The sequence below is a fragment of the Trifolium pratense genome, linkage group LG7 (assembly GCF_020283565.1).
Source record: "Trifolium pratense cultivar HEN17-A07 linkage group LG7, ARS_RC_1.1, whole genome shotgun sequence".
NCBI classification, from domain to species: Eukaryota; Viridiplantae; Streptophyta; class Magnoliopsida; order Fabales; family Fabaceae; genus Trifolium; species Trifolium pratense.
The window spans coordinates 37877784-37899253 of NC_060065.1; the positions used below are offsets into that span (position 1 = coordinate 37877784).

General features: G+C 31.5%; 3 protein-coding genes across 7 annotated transcripts; 1 reads left to right on the forward strand and 2 right to left on the reverse strand.

The window, feature by feature from the left end:
- Window positions 1–807: 807 nt before the first annotated feature.
- On the reverse strand, window positions 808–7254 carry LOC123897592 (negative regulator of systemic acquired resistance SNI1-like). Of its 2 annotated transcripts, none has more exons than XM_045948296.1 (15): window positions 6903–7254; window positions 6746–6812; window positions 6000–6093; window positions 5828–5911; window positions 5625–5714; window positions 3883–3954; window positions 3480–3549; window positions 3349–3398; window positions 2954–3169; window positions 2795–2865; window positions 2600–2669; window positions 2306–2371; window positions 2006–2158; window positions 1550–1680; window positions 808–1193 (listed from the first exon to the last, which is right to left on the reverse strand). In XM_045948296.1, exons 1-15 carry the CDS (start codon window positions 7009–7011, stop codon window positions 1121–1123), a joined length of 1416 nt encoding a protein of 471 aa, XP_045804252.1. In that variant the 5' UTR covers window positions 7012–7254; the 3' UTR covers window positions 808–1120. The 2 variants fall into 2 exon arrangements, 1 of the variants encoding a protein (XP_045804252.1); XR_006805092.1 differs by having other exon boundaries at window positions 855–1193; window positions 1550–1658.
- Window positions 7255–11253: 3999 nt separating this feature from the next.
- On the forward strand, window positions 11254–17490 carry LOC123897562 (major facilitator superfamily domain-containing protein 12-like). Of its 4 annotated transcripts, none has more exons than XM_045948255.1 (13): window positions 11254–11432; window positions 12792–12980; window positions 13174–13243; window positions 13611–13807; window positions 13951–14026; window positions 14119–14202; window positions 14290–14369; window positions 14585–14711; window positions 15176–15235; window positions 15346–15396; window positions 15476–15634; window positions 15864–15996; window positions 17020–17490. In XM_045948255.1, exons 2-13 carry the CDS (start codon window positions 12823–12825, stop codon window positions 17184–17186), a joined length of 1362 nt encoding a protein of 453 aa, XP_045804211.1. In that variant the 5' UTR covers window positions 11254–11432; window positions 12792–12822; the 3' UTR covers window positions 17187–17490. The 4 variants fall into 4 exon arrangements, with proteins under 4 accessions (XP_045804211.1, XP_045804210.1, XP_045804208.1 ...); XM_045948254.1 differs by lacking the exon at window positions 11254–11432 and adding an exon at window positions 11435–12553; XM_045948252.1 differs by lacking the exon at window positions 11254–11432 and adding an exon at window positions 11547–11668.
- A 1853-nt stretch (window positions 17491–19343) lies between these two features.
- LOC123898333 lies at window positions 19344–20222 on the reverse strand. Its single transcript, XM_045949263.1, has one exon. It carries the CDS (start codon window positions 19967–19969, stop codon window positions 19520–19522), a length of 450 nt encoding a protein of 149 aa, XP_045805219.1. The 5' UTR covers window positions 19970–20222; the 3' UTR covers window positions 19344–19519.
- Between the last annotated feature and the right edge of the window lie 1248 nt (window positions 20223–21470).

Here is a 21470-nt window from a genome sequence, read left to right on the forward strand (position 1 = left end):
GGCGGAATTAATCACAATTTTTATTTATTTATGGATGTCTACTTAAGTTTATATTCTTAATTATGTCTTTAATTTTTTTTAACCTTTAATTATCATCAATTTTTTAACCTTTAGTTATCAGCAATTTTTTTTTAATAAGTAAACAAAACAATGGGGTTCCAAAATTATTTAAAAAAATATATAAAATATAAAATAAACACATAAACAAATATAGAATAATTAGTCCATGAAATTCCCTATACTACTCTTATTGAAAATGCTCTTAGAATTTTTGTATTTTATTTTTTATTGTTACATATTACACCTAATTAGACTCATGCACCGCATGAGTCAAAGTTCTAGTTCAAAGTAAAGTTAGTACACATTCATATTTATAATCAGTGTATATATAAAGGATAATTTGATAAATAATATTTTAAAAGTCACTTTTATAATAAAAAATAATTCAACACATCTACCAAAAATTATTATTTTCAATACAACTTATTACAAAACACAATTTTTTTAAAACATTCTAATGTTGAACGGGTTGAATACCTAGTTCATCTTAAATGAAGTGGTAATCTACTAAAATTAAACTCATTATAATTGTGAAATCTCAGGTTCGAACTTCGGTCACGACGTCCGGCCTAACAATTTCGACATTTTTGTCAGTTGAGTTAGTACTTATGTTTAGTGTAGATATAAATGCAATAGTTGTTCACATTTATTCATTAAGGATAATATTTTATTTGTCTTTTTTTTCCCACATAATAGCTTTTCATTAAACAACCATGTTATTCAAATTAAAGTTAGTACACATTCATATTTATAATCAGTGTATATATAAATGATAATTTGATAAATAACATATACCATACATCATGTGGGGAAGAAAACTTTACTCAATTACCAATATTAGTATGATAGTATCAAATTTCAATGGTAATATCCCCATCATATAACTTTTATAATGGTGCCATTCAAAATCATTCAGCAAGGCAAGATACAAAATTTGCCTACGGAAAAGTATTTTTCATGCATTTAATCTAAGCTACAAAGCCTCAGACTCCAATAAAGAATAAGTTGATCTAAGCCATGAGTAATAAAGCTAACAAAGTCAATGCTGTTATGTATACTCCTATGACTTCATGGAGATAGCAGTTGCTGCAGTAAATAGTGCCTCTTTTCCGATCGACAGTATCTCCATATCACTACATTATGAGAGAATAAATTTGAAAATTGTCAATAAACTAAACAAAATAAGAATTCACATTTCAGTTCAATTCTTTTTTTTTTCTTTCTTTTCTTTCACGTGTTAATATATATGGTTGTTTCGTCCTTTAATGATTTTAGTGATGTACTCTCCCAAAAGTTATATATGAAAATTCCGGATTTTCAGAAACTGTTCAAACTTCTAAGTCTTGACACACATTGTTTAAGTATCAATTTTAATCATTCTTTGTAAGTAGATATCATCAGTAGCCATAATATCCAAAGTATAGTAAAGATACATGCAAAACCATGCAAGCAATGCAAAAGTTAAAATGCTGAGAAATGGGTTTCTTGCCTATCTGTGCTTCTCAAACTATCGAAAGCAGATATAAACGTCTGGCACAAATCTACAAGAGCACCGGCCCCTTCTTCGCTGTCTCCACCAATGTTATTTGCATTTCTTTCTGACAATATTGACAATTGAGCCTGAAAACCAGTAAAAATCCATTCTAGTTTCTAAAAAAAGAACTAATTTTAGAAGCTCCCTATACACTTTATGATGACCAGTAATAACATAAAAATAACAAAGGATAGAAATGGAAATTCACTGTAATAATGTAGATCGCGCAGACCTATGTCAAGGTGATTACTGATTACAGTGTCTGAATGTAGAAAAAGTGGAAATAAAGGAATACGGAGCAAGAGAAAGTATCCTCGGCAGTTATTGAGTTTCTTGTCGCTCCCATAAGTTTATGTATGTCATTCAAATCAATATATATTGTGCATTGATTTGTTGAATACAGACAGTTACCTGAAAACCATGAGCCAAAAGCAACTGGACTACATCTGCACCAATTTTTTTTATTATGCTCTTAGTGCCGGTGTTAGTTGAAAAGCATTTCAAAGCCCCTTCAAATGTTGTATCTTCGGTAAAACCATTTGATCGACGAGTGCGAGTAGAAGGCTGCAATTTTGCATTAAAAAAAGGTCAAGAGGTTATTAAAAGCTACTTGCCTAGTACAAAGAGAGTGTCCCTTTTCACAAGGAAGAAAATAGTAGTATATTGTTGAAGAAAGTATGACAAATTTCAAACAGTCAAGTTGTCGATTACCTTAGTTATGTATTTCCAAAGATACTGCACAACTATTTCCAGCTTCCATTTAGGCTCACTGAAGATCTACATCAGTTCTCATAAAATGCAGAAGAAACTGTTAGCAAAAATATTGCAATTTGGAAAGTTGACTAGTAACAACATAGGTAAAATGTATGAAATCATCCAACATTATACGCCATGCAGATATTGGTAAAACATCATATCATTAAAGGGAGATTGGTTTGTTTCACATTTTGATCAGAAAGAAAGGGTTTTTAAAGAAAGGGTGGAGAGACAGTTTTCAGGAGCCACCTTAAGAAAATGAGGGACATTATCTTTGCTGTAAGCCAGATCATCCAGAATTATGTCCACCAAAGGTGTTCTGTACCAAATGCACCAAAATACAAGATTTCCTACTTCAATCAGAAAACATTGCATATAAAGATGCAAGAAAATTAAACTGAAAAGGAACAACAATGTAGATTAAATTTTTAAAAAACAAACTACCTTGGACCATCTGCTCTTGATGTATGGCCTTCGATATCTGCTTTCTTCCTAGACATATCAAGGGTCATGATCTAAAATCATCCGTATAATGTAAGCAAACAGAGAAGAGTTTATTGAAGTTTCCTTAAATATAACAAATACAATTTTTCAGGAACTTACCATCACCAAAAGTTTCTCCACGGATACACGCGTGTTCTTTAATACTTCAAGTAAAGCAAAAGATAGTGCGGTATGGCAATTTTTGGATAACTGAGATTCAGAATTCTTTTCAACCTCTAGATTTTTGCTAAGATCATTTTCAAGAAGTTGGCATAATAGACAGATAACTTCCATACAATCTTTCATCAAACTTTTGTAGTTTATTTTCCTAGAACCCTGTAAAAACTAGATCAGATATGTATTTCTGAAACAACAAAAGGTGGAATCAAGATGCAGAAGATCTCAACATAACATGTGGAAAGAAGAGTATTAGCATTCACATAAAACTGATCAACATGGTTAATTGTTGATTAGTTATTCACACAAAATCGTATACGGAGTAGTGAGCCAATTACCAGTAACATGTTGAGCAAAGACTCCCTCTGCAAGCTCCAGTTCATAGTGGCTGCAACAGAACAGTTACTTAGAATTCACAAGTGGTTTAAGGAATGGCAATGGCAGAAATTTCATTCAACTTTATACACACCATTACGAGGTAGAAAATCGCTTCCAAGCACAATGACGAGATATTGAAAGAGTAACAAGTTCTGCAGAGGCTGCAAAAAATTACACAGAAATCAGCCATATAGAAGACTGTTAAAAAACTGCACTTATTTTGTAACTTTATGAACCAAAGCTTAACATAAATACATAGCCACATGGGAAAGCTTGAAGCTTGGAATCTAAAACATGTAATTGGAGAATATAGCTAAAAGTATGCGGCATTAATATACTATGGACTTCAGTCAGAATTTTATTCCTTATCCTTTGTGAAATCACTAGTGTATCAATTCTCAGACTCGTGTGAAACAAGTATCCACAAATAGTAACAAAAAAAAATCCACAAAATGCAAGAAAATAATGTACAAAATGTTCATTGGCGGACTAACCTTCATGCTTGTAGCTTGAATGTTGGACTCAGATAAAGTTTCAGCAAGCTCTTCAACCAGGAGATGAAAGCTCTAAGGTAGATGGAGAAAATAAAGAGTGAAAATGAGTTCAAAAACTCAATATCAAAATGCAATTTGAGAGAAAGACAGTTAAAAGAATCTTGCAAAAGTGAAAATATTATAAGAATTTTTCTAGTCACACCCCAAAAATATCCAGTTAAACCCAAATTTAATTATAATACCGAAATTACCCTTGTTCATATAATTGTTCCAAAAACTCTTTTCATCTCTCACTCTAAATATTCACATCCTCCTCATTTCTCTTTCACAAATATCCATGGATATGTGACCAAGCACACAATGAAAGATTAAAAATTGTCACAAGGTCACATTACAACTCTTTTCATAGGAAAATGAATTTCTGAATTTTTAGGGATTATCTCCTTGATTTTCCATTTTTTTTGTTTCTGCGTCTATGCGTCTGCGAATCTATGTGAACTCAGTTCACATAAGAATATGTAAATTAAGGTTACTTATGTTAAGGAAATCAAGGTTACGGAACCAAGATTAAATTAAATCAATGTTAAGTTAACGCATTCCTTATTTTACAAAATATATACATAAACTAAAATGATATCCTACCTATGCAAAGTAAGTTGACATGCACTAAAGTTAACTTAGATAGGGACAAGTTTTTATGAATTGATTTCTTGTTGAGTTGTTTTATGTTATCTTGTGACAACTTTTTTGGCTTAATGATGCTAAGGATTAATGATGTACTCTTCATTCCATGTTCCCATTCATCTTGTTAAATAGTTTGTGTGTATGCAGGAATGTGCTCAAATGATAATCCGATATGTCTAGAATTCCAATATCTTGCTTGCTCATAGAGAAAGGAGAAATCTTATTGTGAAATGTGCAAGAGGAACAATTTTTGAAGAGGAGAGAATAAAGAGAATGGGTTTCTGGGTGAGAGAGAGGGGGGGGGGGGAGGGGGGGGGGGGGGGGGGGGTGGGTGAAATTCGAAATTAAATTTCATTTAAAGTGTATTTTACTCATTCTGAGGTCTAACCAGATTTAAATGGGTGCTTTATTTAGTCATGAACAATCCTAACAGGATTACAGGAACCGACTAAGGCCAGTACCGTGGAAGAATTAGATAACTTTATTTGCTTGCCTAGTGCCAATACACTATTCAAAACTAGTGTGAAATAAAACATGTGAAACAAAGGGCATATGCAATTTTCTGTATCGGTAGTAGATGAATTTCACCATCTGCGATATCATAGAACTGATATTTTGAAAAATAATTTGGAATTTTATAAGCAAAGAAACAAATTGTTTGTCGTAAGCTAATGAAAGCTATGTTGTTCATTTAAAGTAACTATATGAGCACATTCAGAAGATTTTCATTGATTTAGTGGTAAAAAGGAACGTGAAGGTAGTACGATCAGGCCAAAAACAGAGAGAGAGAGAGAGAGAGAGAGAGAGAGAGGGAGAGAGAGAGAGAGAGAGAGAGAGAGAGAGAGAGAGAGAATGTTAAGGAAAAAGAACCAGTAGTTTTGAATTGAATTTTGAAATTGATAAGAGCAACTAATTTGCCAAAAAATACTTCAGAATGACACATTCTTTTGGCTCAGCTAAGAATAGGTAAAAAGTGAACATAACAGCAAATGGCGTTTAATATAAATTAAAACTAAAAATGGTATAGGCTAACAAAGTTGAGTGGTGAAGAAACTCACAGAAGGGTCTAGAGGTCCACCGCACTGTTTGTCGCCAGCTTCACTGACAGCAGTGGCATTATCCAAGCCAACAATAAGGGGAGACCATGCCTATACGAAGTTCAATCAGCAATCTCATATTTACCAATTGATATACCGAATGCAGAACAGGACGAAAAAGAAAGAAAAAAAAAAACAGGTTGAGATGAGTGATTCATTCATACCTCTTCAGCCACAACCAATTTTGGTGGAGAGTTAGACGACAATAGGCAATCATCTACACCGGATAGATATGCACGAGGGAAATGCTAAACCCAAAAGGAATTCACACATTTAGAACCTAGGAATATGAAGAGTGAAAGTAAAGCCTTGAACATCACAATCACTGTCACATACCTTTTCTAAATCAACCAGAAGCATATAACTTGCCACAATCAACTGTATAGAATTCCCAGTCCTCAGCATATGGAATATTGCCCCAAATATTTCTCTACAGAATTTAAAATATATATGTATACTCAACTCAGAACACAAAAATGTGAACAAAATTCAATTTTTCTAACAAATACTATACAACCTGCTTTTATAGTTTAAATTAACCGGATAATTCTAATATGAATCACCTCTACAAGTGGTCATCGTGGACGGCTACTTAGAAATACTTTAAAAAAACAAAACAAAAAAATAAAAAATTAACCCTCTGGTTCCCAGGGAAAGGGGTCCCGGTAATCGAATCGAACTCAGATTCTCCTGACGATTCAGCTTATTAACCATTTAAGCCCAATCTCTTGGTTAAAATACTTGAAATTTTAACACAACATAAGATGTGGTTTGGAAGTATAAGTTAATGGTTATTTTACCATTGAAATACTAACTTAATTGATACCAGTTTGATTAAAACAACAAAAAATAAAGATATAACTCGTATTAAACTAATATCAATCATGTCATTATTTTAACTGCAACGATGAGGAGTAGTGATTTTTTACTTATTGTCGTCGATAGTTAGAATTTGAGGTAATTTTAAGCACTGGTCGACGGTAAACAACTTATGAAGGTAGCACTCAGTCGGTTAAATTAAGCACATAAATTAAAAAATGAAATGGGGGCATAATCAAATCAGAGTTGAAAGTGAGACTTACGAAGTTGGTGGTTTTCCATTTTGAAGCCCAATTGAAGAAGCACGAACAGCATCCAGAAAAGCAATACCTGCATAGATATGAATTCATAAATAAAGTTTGAATTTTTCAAATTATTACGCACACAAGTCAAAAAAAAATGAATTCATAAGATGTGTACGTTCGTCGAGGGCATCTTGATTAGAATCAGAAGAAGAATCAAGCATGGTGAGAAGCATGTTGTCTTCGATCGCTGCTTTGTTGCTGCTGCTGCTGCTAGGGTTTTCCATTTTGGTTCACACTTTTTCTGTCTTATTTCTGCTGCTGAGAAATATAATAAATAAATAAATAAATAAATAAATAAAATTAACCGAAATAAATGAGGAGTTTACATATTCTTCCCGCCAAAAGTTGGGAAACATAAAAGGTCAAATTATGGGAATTTAGGTGTATCTTTATCTTGGATCTTGGACAAGTTGATTTGTCAATAAGTGTTTAAGTTAAACGTTCTTGAGAGGATATAACGCTTAAACTTTTTTTTTTAAAAAAGCAAAAATAATTTTATTAATATCTTGTGTAGCATAAGAAGTGTCAAACATAAGAACGTCAAGTGTTTACAATAGCAAAAACACTATGCTCAGACACACAAATGGGCTCGACCACCACCCAAATGTTACACACCTACAATAGTTGCAAAAAAGAACGGCGACCACGGGGGCCTCCTACAAAGTGCGCGTAAACTGAACAAAATTGTTTTATATGAGGAGTGGATCAGTCAATGAGATACCCTCAAGTTCTAATCAAGCTCCACATGGGAGCAAAAATACTGGACAAGAGAAGAACAAATGTTGCGCAGTTTCTACTCCCTCGCAGTCAGTCATGCAAAACTGGGTGTCATGTGTGATGATGATGTGTCGTCGTACCAAGTTGTCTTTAGTCGGCAACCTGTTTCGAAGTAACCGTCAAGTCACCACAGACACCATTGTGATTGTTTGAGTAGATTTAGAAAAGAGAGAAATATCAGAGAGAAAAATAACATAGAAATAGATCATTTCTATAATTTGGGAGAGACGATAGAAATAAATTTTGTGACATGGATGCCACAAAAAAAAAAAAAAGTTCTCTCCTCAACTGGCGAGATTTTGGTTTTGAGGGATCCGTATTTTGGTTTTGCCAATTATACTCATGTATCAACTGCTATCTCTTAGAATTTTTTTTTCTTTGACGTCTTGTTGACATGTTGTTGTTATGCGTCCGCACGGGAGTCACGGCGTTGCCGCTCCTCACTTGATAACATAAAATAGTAATTTATTGGGTAGTTGATTAAAAAATTAAAAACTATCACAAAAAAACCTTTATGTCTCTGTATTAATATTTGAATATAATATATGAGTAAAAACATAGGCTACCTTATTAATATATTAGTAAAAACATAGGCATTGTAAAAACCACCAAAAAATTATGTCCTTGTATTAAATATATGAGTATAAATATATCCTTTTAAAATTATTAAAAAATAGGTAACCTTGTTAATATGTTAGTGAAAATATAGGTCTCACAAAAATAATCAAAATAATTAGGTCACCGTATTAAATAAGAGTATAATCCGTAAAATTGTAAAACAAAATAGACAACTTAATTAATATATAAATAAAAGTATAAGTCCCGTATAAATCACAAAAAAAAAGTTTTCATATTAATATATGAGTATTTTATAGGTTCCGTAGATGTTATAAAAGAACGGACAAACGTATTAATATGAGTAAAAAACATAGGTCCCGCATAAACTACACAAAAGATCAGGTTATCGTATATTAATATATGAGTATAAATATAAATTCACAAAAAATAGTTAAAAACTGGAAATTTTATTAATAAGAGTAAAAACATAGGCCCCGGCCCTGCGTACGTGTATGATATAAACTGTTGTTGTTTTGTTTGGCACACCTTGTGCCAATCAGGACTCATTATTAATAATAAAATTCATTTTAGTTTGTTTTATATATTTTTTTATTTAAATAAGTGATTTTCACACATTCTTATGTTTCATTTGAGTTTTCTTTTGTTGTTCTTGTCTGATGTTGTTTTAATCCCGTCTTAGTGCAGAGTTTTTTGTTTGAGTTCGCGTCTTGGTACGGTGTTCGGTTTAATTCCGTTGTAGTACGATGTTTGTTTTGTTCAGATTTGCAGATTTGCTCCGATTCAGATTCAGTGTAGATTGACACGTACTCTACTTACTTGAATAAATGAATATTGTTTGTTGTTAGTCTAAAAAAAAGAGGAAAAACATAGATCCCGTAGAATTCACAAGAAATATTATGTCCTATATTAATATATGACTATAACTCGTAAAATTGTAAAAAAAAAATAAACAACTTTACTAATATATAAGTAAAAATATAAGACCCGTGGATATATCCAAAAAAAAAAATAGGTTGAACTACAAATTGAAAATATAAACAACTTTATAAATATATGAGTAAAAATATAAGACCCGTGGATATATCTCACCGTATTCTTGTATTAAATTAATTAAATTTATTGAGTTGAACTACAAATTGAAAATTAACTTAATTAAATATTGGGTTGAAGTCCATAAATCAAGTTGAGTGAATCTAAAATAACAAAACATAAACAATAAATGATAAAATTACACTGAAGAAAGGGTTGAACTCAAATAAAATATCATAAATAAATGGAAACAACACCATATACCTCTATATTGTAAAAAAAAAAAAACCATACATTTGTTGTCTTATTTGGTATAATGCACTTATGACATTGAAATAAATAATTCCATTGAATCTCTCATTTTATTTGTACATGAATTTTACTGTCTTATTATAAAAAAGAAAAAAAAATAAACACTTCTCCTTTGGTTCCAAAAATATAACAAATTAATTCATATGGCTTAATGATAAATGTAATAAAAAGTGTAACTAAAAGATTAAGGGTTTGAATCCTACTAAGAAATTTTTTAACATTTTTCTACTAATTTTTTTTTTAATAAAGACACAAAATAACCCTGAATTGATTATGTGTCAAAAAATGAAAAAAGGGCAAATTGGGAATTTCACATGTATTTTCTTTTCTTATATAGTAGATATTATAGTTATCAATTTTTATTCCCTTTAAAAAAATTCTAATAAAGCAAACATACAACTGGATAATTAATTATTATAAAAAAATTGGATAATAAGTTTTCAACAAAAAAAGTTGATTGATTAATTTATTTCAAATTTAATTTTTCTAATTTAATAATTTTATACAATTAATATTTTTTTAAATTATAAATAAAAACAAAAATAGTATTTATACCATTTAATCAGTAATATTTTGAAATATAAAACATAAAAGGATAAATTTGTCATTTGCTATTTTTGTTTTTTAAACTTATTAAAAAAGTAAAAATTAATTTTGGCACTTTTGTATTTCTATTCATCCAAACAACCTGTAATTTCTACTCTATTTCTTTGTTATTTCTCTCTTTTATATTTCTATCTTTTAAGGAAACCTGTTTGTGCCAGATTAAATCTATCGTGGCATCCACATCACGGTCTTCCCTAAAAGTGAGCAAGTCATACACGCTTTGCACAAAATAGCCACCACCTGGGTTGGGCCGCCACAAGCCCACAACCACTTATCTACAACGTTAAGGCTGCAAGACTAAGTTTTTCTTTCTTTTTTTCTTTTTTGTTGAGAAGTTTTTCTGTCTTTGCCTTTTTAGGCATGATTTTCTTTTCTATTTATGACCCATATCTTTTTTTTTGTTGGTATATTGACCCATATCTTTCTTTTTCTTAACCATTCTTTATTTCATAAAAAAAATAAAAAATTATTTCATAGAGCGTAAATTGAATTTTTATTTTTTGTTTTTGTGAATTTACTAAAATTCACATTTTATATAGTATTTGTTATAGATTTATTTCACGGGAAAAGTCATTTTGGTGATTTCATTAAAAAAAAATCATCATGTTTTTAATTAAAAAAAAAGAAGTTGTTACGTGTATTTGATATTTATGTATCTTTACGTTAACAATTATTATAACTTTAAATGAATTATTTATAAAAAATTAACATTAAATATATTATTTATTGTCTTATTTATTTAGTATCTGGTTTCAACCGGTTCATTAATTTTTACATTTTCGGTCATATTTTTTAAACATTGAAATATACTATATTAGGAATCTACAAATAAATTGATTTATTTTTTACAAGGCAAATAAAATTTGACTACAAATTTGTCAAAAAAGAATAAAAAAAAATTGACTACAAATTATTTCTATAAAAAAATCTCAGATTCTTTTATTGATAATAATTCAAACGAGAAAAATAAAAAAGTGAAAGAATTTACAAATCAAGTCCAAAATATAAAAATTAATGAATGCATTGACAATTAGCTCACGGAATCCAGGCACATGTCATGATAATCACAACGTGTCTATTTGAATGACACACGACGAATGAAGGAAAATCATGCCAATATATAGGGGACATTTTTGTCATTCCTTAAATTTAGGAATCCCACCAAAACGAAATTGGTCACAGTCAAACAAACACATATACATACATACATACATACATACATTGCACCCTTCGACTGCACACAACCGCTTGCAATAGCCTACGGAAATTGTGATGATCATGTGAATCTATCTAACTGTAATATTATTTTATATTATTACTTTTTTTTTTCTAAAGTTATAAGGTATGGAATAAGGATATGGTGTGGTTGTTTTTGGATTGTAGATGTAGTATCTTAGAATATTATATTTTTATTTTTATTTTATCTTCTTTTTGAATATTGTGTCCATTGATTTTCAAAAGTAATATTCTATGTTCCTTTCTTTTGCTGGTTGGACCCTTTTTGATGCGTTTCATTTTCAACATGTAATGAAATGATGTCTTTGATGAGATATTTTCTTTGAGTAACATTCACGCATTGTATGTGATCAAAATACCCATTTTATGAACTTTCCTGTTTTGTAGTTTTTTAGTTTTTTATTTTTTGCTTTTTTTGGTTTGCATGTGTTGAATTCTGAGTGTCTAAGGATGTTTGTGATTCTGGGTGTTGAAAAAGTTTGGATTTTTATGTTTTTTTGGCTGCTGTTTGTTGGTAGTGATTACAACTTCAGTTTTTTATGCTGGAATCATGGTTCTGTGATTGGATTTTATAGTGTTTTTCAATGCTTATGCAATGTGTTTGTGTAGTGTAGTTGCACTCTTTTCTCTCCTATTTTTTAGGTTTTTATTTTCTTCTCAGTATAGGTTGTTGATTGTAGGGTTCTAAATTATGGTTGCATTTGCTGTTATGATCTTTGATATTGCAATTGCATGGCCCCCAATTGCAGTTGCAGAGGCCTTAAACCTAGAAATTTCGGATACGACCTCAATTTAGAACTATGTTTGTGTAATTTAGTCAACTTTCTATGTATATAAAATGTTGCTTTAATGTGATATAATTCTTTATGTGATCTGTGATAGCCTTATTATGTATGGCAACAATAATTTTATTGATGGAGTCAATTTAGGGGAAAGTGTGGTATGCTAGATTATGATTTGTTTTAGTCAAAAAAAATAAATAAATTATGATTTGATTCTGTTCCTTTATAATTTTACTTTTTTCCTATTTGTTTGACCAATTGGCTTCATGATTGTTTCCCGTATTAAACCCCTGATTCCTAGAGGGTCAAGGGAAGGGAACCCTGGTAATCTAGAGTTCGGCTAAGCAAAGTCTACCAAGAATTGTTCCCATCAGGAATCGAACTCGGGTTCTCCCAAACGATTCGTCCTAGGGAAGCTCATTAACCATTTGAGCCTAATGACTTGGTTTGTCTTCAAAGTTAGTTAAAAACTACAAAGTTAATTGATACAGTTTGGCATTAATATCAGTGTTGGTACCCTTAACACTTGCTAATCCCAACCATTCCTTGTTTTCTTTCTTTGTTTGAGTCAGAGAGCCCTATCCAATTTTGATATATCTTGGTGAAATTTATACTGTATTGCTTGCCACAAAATCAGTGTACATTGTTGATATGTTTGAAGCTCTTCGATTGATTTCTTGTAGGTTTGTTTTTGCTTTCAACTAAAGGGTACTGATGAGTACTATCGTTGAAGAAGATGTCGCATTCACCAAAGCCTTAGGAAGAGGGCCTATCTTTTATTATGGCATGGGACATATGCTCAATGACATAACTGCTGCTTGTTGGTTCACATATCTACTATTGTTCTTGATGGATATCGGTTTTTCACCAAGGTATACTTTGTAATCAACTTTTTCTATTTATCATTTTACATTTGTTGCAAACTAGTGTTGTTAACTTTTGTGCAATTGCTTGTTAATTGATGTACAAAATATTGAAACGGAAGATTTGAGAAAAAGTTTCCTGCTGTTTGTTGCTTCGAAATAGAAATTTTACATTTCTTTATTTGTTTTCCCCGTTTCACAGGAATGCAGCTATTGTGATGCTTTCAGGTCAAGTGGCTGATGGATTCGCAACCGTATTTGTCGGGGAACTGGTATTTAAACAATTTTTCCCCCTTTTCACACTAGAGAAAAATAATACTTCATATACTTCTGTCACTAAGAACCCTCATCTGTCTGTTCCTAATATTTTCGTCGTGGTTGCCATGTATGACTAATAATGCCATGTGTATATATAAATACCCTTGTGAATTTCCACATTTAGTTTGGATGTAACACGATCGGAAAATCCTTTAATTGACCTCATGCTAATCTAGTTGCTTGTTTTTTATGATATTATGAAACTGTAATCTTTCGTTACCTTATCTATTTTTATGGTGCCGCTCTTTTCCTTTGTATTATTTTGTGTTTTTCAGACTTTATTTGGATAGAAATGCTTATTTCTGTTATCTCGCTTGATAGATAGACCGATTTGGACATTTCAAGATATGGCATGGTGCTGGATCTATATTGGTGGCTATTTCATTTTCTTCTGTTTTTGGTGGTTGTCTACCATGCACAATTTTTACTTCTGATTCAGTTACTTTCGAAACCGTGAGTTACAGCGTGTTTGCAGCAATTTTCAACCTGGGCTGGGCTGCTACTCAGGTCTCACACATGTAATAACTTTGTCGAATTTATCTTTATCTTTCGGAAGTTCAATATGAATTAAAGAAATACTCGTTCTTAGGGATGTCTGATTTGAAAGTGATTAAATGAAAAGCATAGTTCATTAGCGTCTTCTTTGAATTGTTTCATGAAGGTCCATGGTGAGTTGCATCACGCTGAACTCAACAAGCAGAGTTGCATTGGCTAGCTGTCGCAATGCGTTTACGATGGTACACTTTTTTCTAGTTAAACTTCTTTACAGAAAAATCATATAGCGTAATCATATAATAAATTACTAATGCATATATTTATATTTTCAAAGGTTGCCAACCTGAGTTTATATGGAATTGCTTTGTTAGTATTCAGCGTTGTCAATGGAAAAACATTTGCTAATGTTGAGAATCAGGTACGTATATTGTGGTAATTTTATGGATCTATCAAATGACCGGACATTTTTTAGCATACTAACTTTGCTCCGCTTTCAAATGAGCAGTACCGCTGGATTGCATGTGTGTCAATTTTTATAGGATGTTGCTTTGTCGGCATATTTCATCTTGCAACTAAAGAGCCCAGGTGTGTTTTTAGGCTTACTGCTATAAAAAAAATTATGCCGTCCTAGCGCATAAAGTTTTGAAAGCAAATCTAATCTTGGTTTGAGTTAGAGGTTATATTGTAAAACTTTAACTAAACGAAGCTGTAGTAATCATTGTTATTATGTATAAAGTTGGTTGCTTTGGCACTTTTAGCTATTGTTGTTGAAACTGATAACGTTTTTTTTGTTTTCTTAGATTGCAGATGGACGTACACGGAAGGGCCCGTGGAAGAATTTCATGGGCTTACTGGTTCAAGAGAGTTTTATATTACCAAGTTGCTCTTATTTATCTTCTCACAAGATTAATTGTAAACGTTTCACAGGTTAGCATATTTCTTCTTTTCTTTCTTATTTGTGTTTAATCAACTTGGAAGATGAGAGAGGCTTAATAGTTAATACGTTTCACAAGTTGGATATCATGTTTGAGGAAGACACTTGTAGGAGCATAATTTATTTTATTTTTTTACATTCAATTCAAGATAATTTACACATGAATGAAAGGCCAGCAGACAACAAGCTGCGACGCTAACCCTTTATGGATGGCAAAACCTATGAGATACAACATTTATATGCATGACCCTTTGAACTTTTTTCAGAAGATCCACAGTCTCTGGTGCTAAGAAGCCAAAAGTGTCAAACGCAAATGGTATAAAGCTTTGGAAACCGAAACTAAATTTTCAACCAAATTAGGAAACTGAACATGCCTGCATTAAATTTCGAATCAAATTTAACAATAGTATACTTTGTCATGTATGGACACTTGATGCCAAAATGGGTTATTTTTCAGGCGTACCTTGCTTTCTATGTGATCAATGATCTACAAATGGATCAATCAGCCAAAGCTTTGGTACACAGACAAATTTTGTCCATTAATTTCATTTCAATTTTTTAATCAATATATATAGTCTGAAGTTTGAACTATGATGAAGCTGATAACACTGTTTGATGATTGAATAGGTTCCTGCTATCATATATATCAGCTGTTTCATTGTATCTATTGCATTACAGGTTTGCGTGTTAAATATATATCCTTAATGGATTAATAGATGCTTTTCTCCACTTTTAAATTTGTTTATAATCTTTGTAGGAGATTGCATGGAATAGCAAACTTCTTAAGGCTTACTTTTCTACTGGATGCGTTCTTTGGATTTTTTGTGGTGCAGTGATCATGCTTTTAACTAAGCATATGAGTTATGCCATGTACATAGTTTCCGTATTTATCGGCATAGCAAATGCCCTCATGATGGTATGATGTGATTCTTAAGAAGAAGAAAAAAATCTACTATCTTTTTTATTTTAAGGTTGTTTTGAAGTTCATTTATCGATATACAGTTGTAACAATTACTTTGCTTGGTCGTCAAAGATGAGAACGTTAGTCAATAAAAGGATACTTTGCGTGCTCAAACTTTGATGCTGAATTCGTCTTTTAAGTTTGAATGTATCCTGTTTTTTAATTGTATTGGTTTTTATAATAGGTAACTGGAGTAAGCATGCAAAATTTCCTCATCGGAGAGAATCTTAATGGATGCGCTTTTGTTGTTGGATCATTGAGCTTTCTAGACAAAATGTCGTGCGGGATTGCTTTATATATTCTTCAGTCGTATCAAAGTAAGTTTCTTAAATTCCTTTTATTTGATGCTAATGTTGAATTGCCTAGAGTTTTCATGCAGACAATATGTCTTTCTTTGTAGTATTGGTTACATGCATCAAAATGATTTCTTAATGTCCTATTATGAATTTTAGGATTGTGAAGTAATATCAACCATTGATGAATAAACCAATGGTTAATATATAATACATTCATTCATATGCATAACAAATCACGAATGTGTTGAAATGCATAACAAAATCAGGAATGTGTTGAAATATGAACCCTTGATTTTCTCATTAATGGTTGAGATGGTTTTACAGTTTACTCATTTTAGAGGAGCATTATCACATGAATTTAGTTTTCTGTGTAATGGCTTCTTATCTTTAGCTTTGCTTAGAAAGGCTTTCATTGACTAGTTTGTGAGTTGTGACTATTGTAAGAATGTGAAATAATTTTGTCGAAAATTGTATCCAATGTGCCTAATATATCCTAGTCAATAGTTGTCGTAGAAATTGCTATAGCCGTGTTGCATAGCAGCGTCTGCTCTAGCAAAGCTCCATATATGAAACACTGACGCTCTTGAGTTTAGGCATGTCTACACATCCAACATTTGTTGGATATCAACACTAGACCATCAGATTTCAAATCGGCAGCCTAGATTGTTTTATTGTGTGAAACCATCAACCATGTTTCGAATCTGAAACGTCTGATCTCAATGTTGTCATATATGAGAAACACTGACACTCTTGAGTTTAGGCATGTCTACGCGTCCAACATTTGTTGTATACCAACACTAGACCATCCGTTTTCATATCGGCGGCCAAGATTGTTTTAATGTGTGAAACCATGTTTGTAATCTGAACTGTCTGATCTCAAATAAACGGCTGGGATTTCCTACAGCAAGAAACTGTGTCAAATTTCTACGGCAGGGAATATGGATCCTTCTAGTTTGCATTATTTGATTGTTCTGCAAGTAATGACATTGTAAAATTATAATTATCTTTTAAATCATCTCATACAATTTCAAATTATGAATGCAGATCTTTCTCCACAGCTCCTGGTAAATCATCATCAGTTCCCTCCTTCAATTACAAGGGTAGGGTTGGGTCTAGTTCCTGCAATATGTGCATTACTTGGTGTGATAGTAACTTTGACAATGGATTTCCACCATCCTTCAAACTCTTTGACAGCACCACTATTGGTATAGTTCTTTAGATGATGATCAACAAAATCATTATTCCAACATAGAAATTTTTCAGATGTTTTCACCCATCCAACATAGTAATGAAAAGTATTCAACGTTTTATTGCCAATTTGTGTGTATTAATTATTCAATGTCGTTGATTATTACTAGTTACTAGTATATAACATGTAGTCAAATGTATATAAAGTCCTAACTCTATATTTTGATTGAAATCAAATGTATAGCATCATCAAAAAATAAACATATAACAATATGTATCAGTTCAATTCTTAATTGAAGTTCTGAATCACTCACTGATCACATACTACATTCGAGGAAGTAAGACATAAAGATATAGAAAGAAAAGAAAATATGAAGTGAAAAAAATTCGATATAGAAAGAAAAGATATAGAAAGTAAGACATAAAGATATAGAAAGAAAAGAAAATATGAAGTGAAAAAAATTCGATTGGGAGAGGAAAATTTACTTTGTGTGTCTTGTAGGATTTTTGACGAAAATTAATTATCGTTAACAGCGGTGGAAACTTCCTATTAATATCATGGTAAAAAAAAGATATTGGCATGAAGTTGCTTTAAAACGACATATTCATGTAACCCCTTTAGTGAAATTATATGATCCATTAGACTAACAAAATTTAAGGTATGATTTAGTGTCAAATTAAAATTTGTCATCGGTGCCAATTGATCATATGCATATATATATATATATATATATATATATATATATATATATATATATATATATATATATATATTATTTTTTTCTTTTTTTTCCAACGTCAGTATATGGCGCATTGTCTAATCTGTTTTGGGGGTCACTTCTAGGACCAAGTGGTTCCAACTCCCTTCCGTTCGCAGTTGCTGGGATTGAACCGTGATTCTTCCTATCAAATTCAGTGTTAATTATCGCTGAACCAATTAACGATTAATTTTTTTTTTTTACGAAGAAAGTAGCAACATAGACTATTCACAATTAAGCACATACACTAATGAACCGAGATTTGTTAAGACCACTTACCTACATAGCTACAGTATCAAATCCATCCTTTGTGGGGAAACTAACGTCACTTTCGCTGCGTGACTTACTCATGCATTATTAAACTTTCTCTAGGCTATAAGTAAATGGTAGCTCAAATGGCCATTTAATCCCTTATTGGTGGTTGAAACTACTAATCAAAATTTCTTAGTTTCTAATTTTTAAGTTAAACAAAAATACTAAGTAAACCATTGAATTGATCTCTGTTTTTATTTTTGTAAGTCATTCTTAAATAAGTTTCTGATTTGTACCCAAAAAAAAAAATCATGACTTTAATATTTTAAATTAGTTTTTGTCTCTATCAAAAGTTTTTCAATTTGGTCCTTCTTATTGTCAAATAAGTTTTTGTCTTCATCCACTTTCTATTAAAATAGTCCTTGATATTTTTAACTTATCGTCAAATTAGTCTATGTTTTTATCATTCTTTTTATCAAATAGTCATTGTTTTAAATTGACCGTTGACTACGTGCCACTTAAAACGGGGGGGACCAAATTGAGAAGCAAGAGTTGGTGGCCTATTTGAGAGTATACAGACACCAATTTAATAGTTTATCCCAAAAATACCTCATTGTGACTATTTATTCTAGTCATCATATCATCCTAATAACCATTTTTTGCTACTATATGTGCAGTGTTTCCACCGTCATTAATGATGAATAATTTTCGTTGGAAAGTTTGTTGAGAACACATGATGAGTTCTTCACTATTAACCAATTTTTTTTATACATAAGAGTGGGATATCGAATCTCTTACTACTTATTTAAGAACCCTAAATCTCTTACCACCTAAACCAATTTATTATTGGTATCATCCAATAACCATTAAGCTTACAAATCTTGAAATTGAAACAAAAAATTCAATCCAATTAGATAAACAAATTGAAATCTCTAGAAAAATTGGCACCTCAAGAACTTGTAAGCAAAATTCTATGAAAAAAACAAACATCTCTAAAAAAACAATTTTGTATAACTTTGAAAATGTTTTTCTCTGCCTTGAAAAACATATCCAAAAAGAAGATTAATCACAAACAAACTAAATGAAGAGGAATAAAATTGTTAATATGAAGGTATTAGCATTAGAAGAAGCTATCACATTAAGAACATATTTGAGTGATACAATTACAAATGCATAAACATAATGTCACATATATGCATAATGCATGAATAAGTAGTATTCACAAATGATACAAAGTTAAGGCATTTTTGCTGACCAAAATATAACCTTAGTACATAGATAAACATAGAAAATTATAGATCAACCAAATCATAAGCTGGAAAAATAATCAAAATTATTTATTTTTCCTAAGCTGATAACTTGAAAACAGGTTTTTTTCCAGCATCACCTAAATGAGGATCACGTTTAGCCTTCATTAAATGCCCCAAAACTTTAGCATAACGACGGACCAATTTCTTAAACTTCAAACCTTGAAGATTGTCTTTTTGTTGCATAGTAACAAGTTGAAGTTGTTTCTCTTCTTCACTAAAATGTTCACCAAGTGAGTTTCTTCCTTTGCTTTCACCTTCATCATTATTACACTTCTTTGTTGTTTCTTTTGCTTCTCCTCCAATCAATTGCTTCAAGCTTTTGTGATCATCATTACCTTCTTTCAACTCTTGAAGAGTAGTTTCAAGAGACACAACATCTTTTGTTGTTGAGACATCCTTTGTGGTTGGTTTTTCATTTTGTTTCCTTGTTCTTCTTGACATGGTTATGTCATAGCCGCGTTTCACCGCGGAAGATTGAACCTCCATTTGTTATGTGTCAATGAAATTTGTTCTTTTTTTGCTTTGTTTTGTGTAAATATCAAATAGAAGTCATGGTTGTAACTATTAGAGAGCAAGAAAAATGATCACTTTCTTAAAGAGCAAACCAAAGGAAGTTAGTTTAGAGGGTTTTCAAAAAGGTGAAATGTCTGTTTTGTGATTGTGAAAATTATGATAATTGAAAGATTAACCCTCCAATTGTAATGAAGTTGAAGGAAATGAATTGGAGGGAAGTGGCACCAAACTCTAGGCAATTTCATAATAATGGGCTTGTGGTAGACTCATGCAGGAATAGACTATGTATGGTCCATTTTGGGCCCAAGGCCAACCTCTATGTTTGATTACCCTCTTTTACCTATAGTTGATTTATTTGCCTTGTTTCTAGATTTGGATATTTCTTGCTATAAGAATTTTCTTTTGTTAGAGCAATTAGTCTATTTGAAACAATGTTTTTGGAAAAAATTAGACCGAACCAGATGACTCGATTAGTCTAGTTGGCTAGTTGATTTGATTTCGATTACTTTGCATTCTAGTTGAACTAGTTCATCTGCGGTTGATTCAATTGGTTCATTAGTTTAAATCAATTGAACAACGATCCTTGATTTAGAGGTCACACCAGTTCAATTTCTATTCAAATTTTTAAAACATTGATATTAAACTATTGGATATAAATTAAACGGTTCACATCATAAATTTGACAAATCCCTAGTTTGAAATTTCAATAGTTCGATCATGATCAACAAATAAGATAATTGAATTAATGTAGTAACTTAGAAAATCCATTTTCAACAACCCTTCATTGAAAAATTAGAGGGGACTAAGATCTAAACTCGTGCTGAGTAGGTGGTTGTATTGCTTTTAGAAGAAGTGGGAGCTAAGGACCATTCAATCTGCATCTATTTATCATTTTTTCACCCAATTTTTTCTATTTCCCCAAGCATATGGTAAGTGTGACAGGGAGTAGAAAAACTAAAATTGGGATTATGGTCCAATAATAATGCACAATGTATTAAATTAAATGAACATTTCTTTATGTATGCCTATGGTTATGATTTTGGGGATTATAATTTTTGTGGTAGGTTAGTAAGAAGTCAACATTTTTCTAATTTTGGGTAGGTTTGTTATCTTTTAGCTTAGATTGGTGACACACCTCTTTATATGAAAAAAATAGTTATGTTTCTTTCATTCCCATGTGTCATTGAAAGAAAGTGTACTTTTTTTTTTAATTTTTTTATAAGGGAGGTAATTCCCAATTTGAAATTCTTGATAATCTCCTCTCTCCATAATATTATGGTAATGGTAATATCTTGTTGTCATCAGTAGGGGTGTACGTGGGCCGGATTGGGTTGGGTTTGGCCAAAACCAAAACCCAAACCACATATGGTACTCCGGGTTGAGTTTAGTAAAATAACCACCCGTTATAACATTGGGCCGGGTTGGGTAAATCTACTAATTTCCGGGTTGGATTTGGTTGGGTTGTGGGTTACCC

Bases quoted from the DNA above. Each gene is read 5' to 3' on its own strand.
- LOC123897592 (XM_045948296.1), bottom strand. From the start codon at position 7,011: ATGGAAAACCCTAGCAGCAGCAGCAGCAACAAAGCAGCGATCGAAGAC. The intron at 2,670-2,794 runs GTAGTTTGTTTT...CATTTGGTACAG, and splicing joins TCAAGAGCAGATGGTCCAAG to AACACCTTTGGTGGACATAA. The intron at 2,159-2,305 runs GTAATCGACAAC...GCAAAATTGCAG, and splicing joins TTTGGAAATACATAACTAAG to CCTTCTACTCGCACTCGTCG.
- LOC123897562 (XM_045948255.1), top strand. From the start codon at position 12,823: ATGAGTACTATCGTTGAAGAAGATGTCGCATTCACCAAAGCCTTAGGA. The intron at 12,981-13,173 runs GTATACTTTGTA...CCCGTTTCACAG, and splicing joins GATATCGGTTTTTCACCAAG to GAATGCAGCTATTGTGATGC. The intron at 14,203-14,289 runs GTACGTATATTG...TCAAATGAGCAG, and splicing joins TTGCTAATGTTGAGAATCAG to TACCGCTGGATTGCATGTGT.
- LOC123898333 (XM_045949263.1), bottom strand. From the start codon at position 19,969: ATGGAGGTTCAATCTTCCGCGGTGAAACGCGGCTATGACATAACCATG.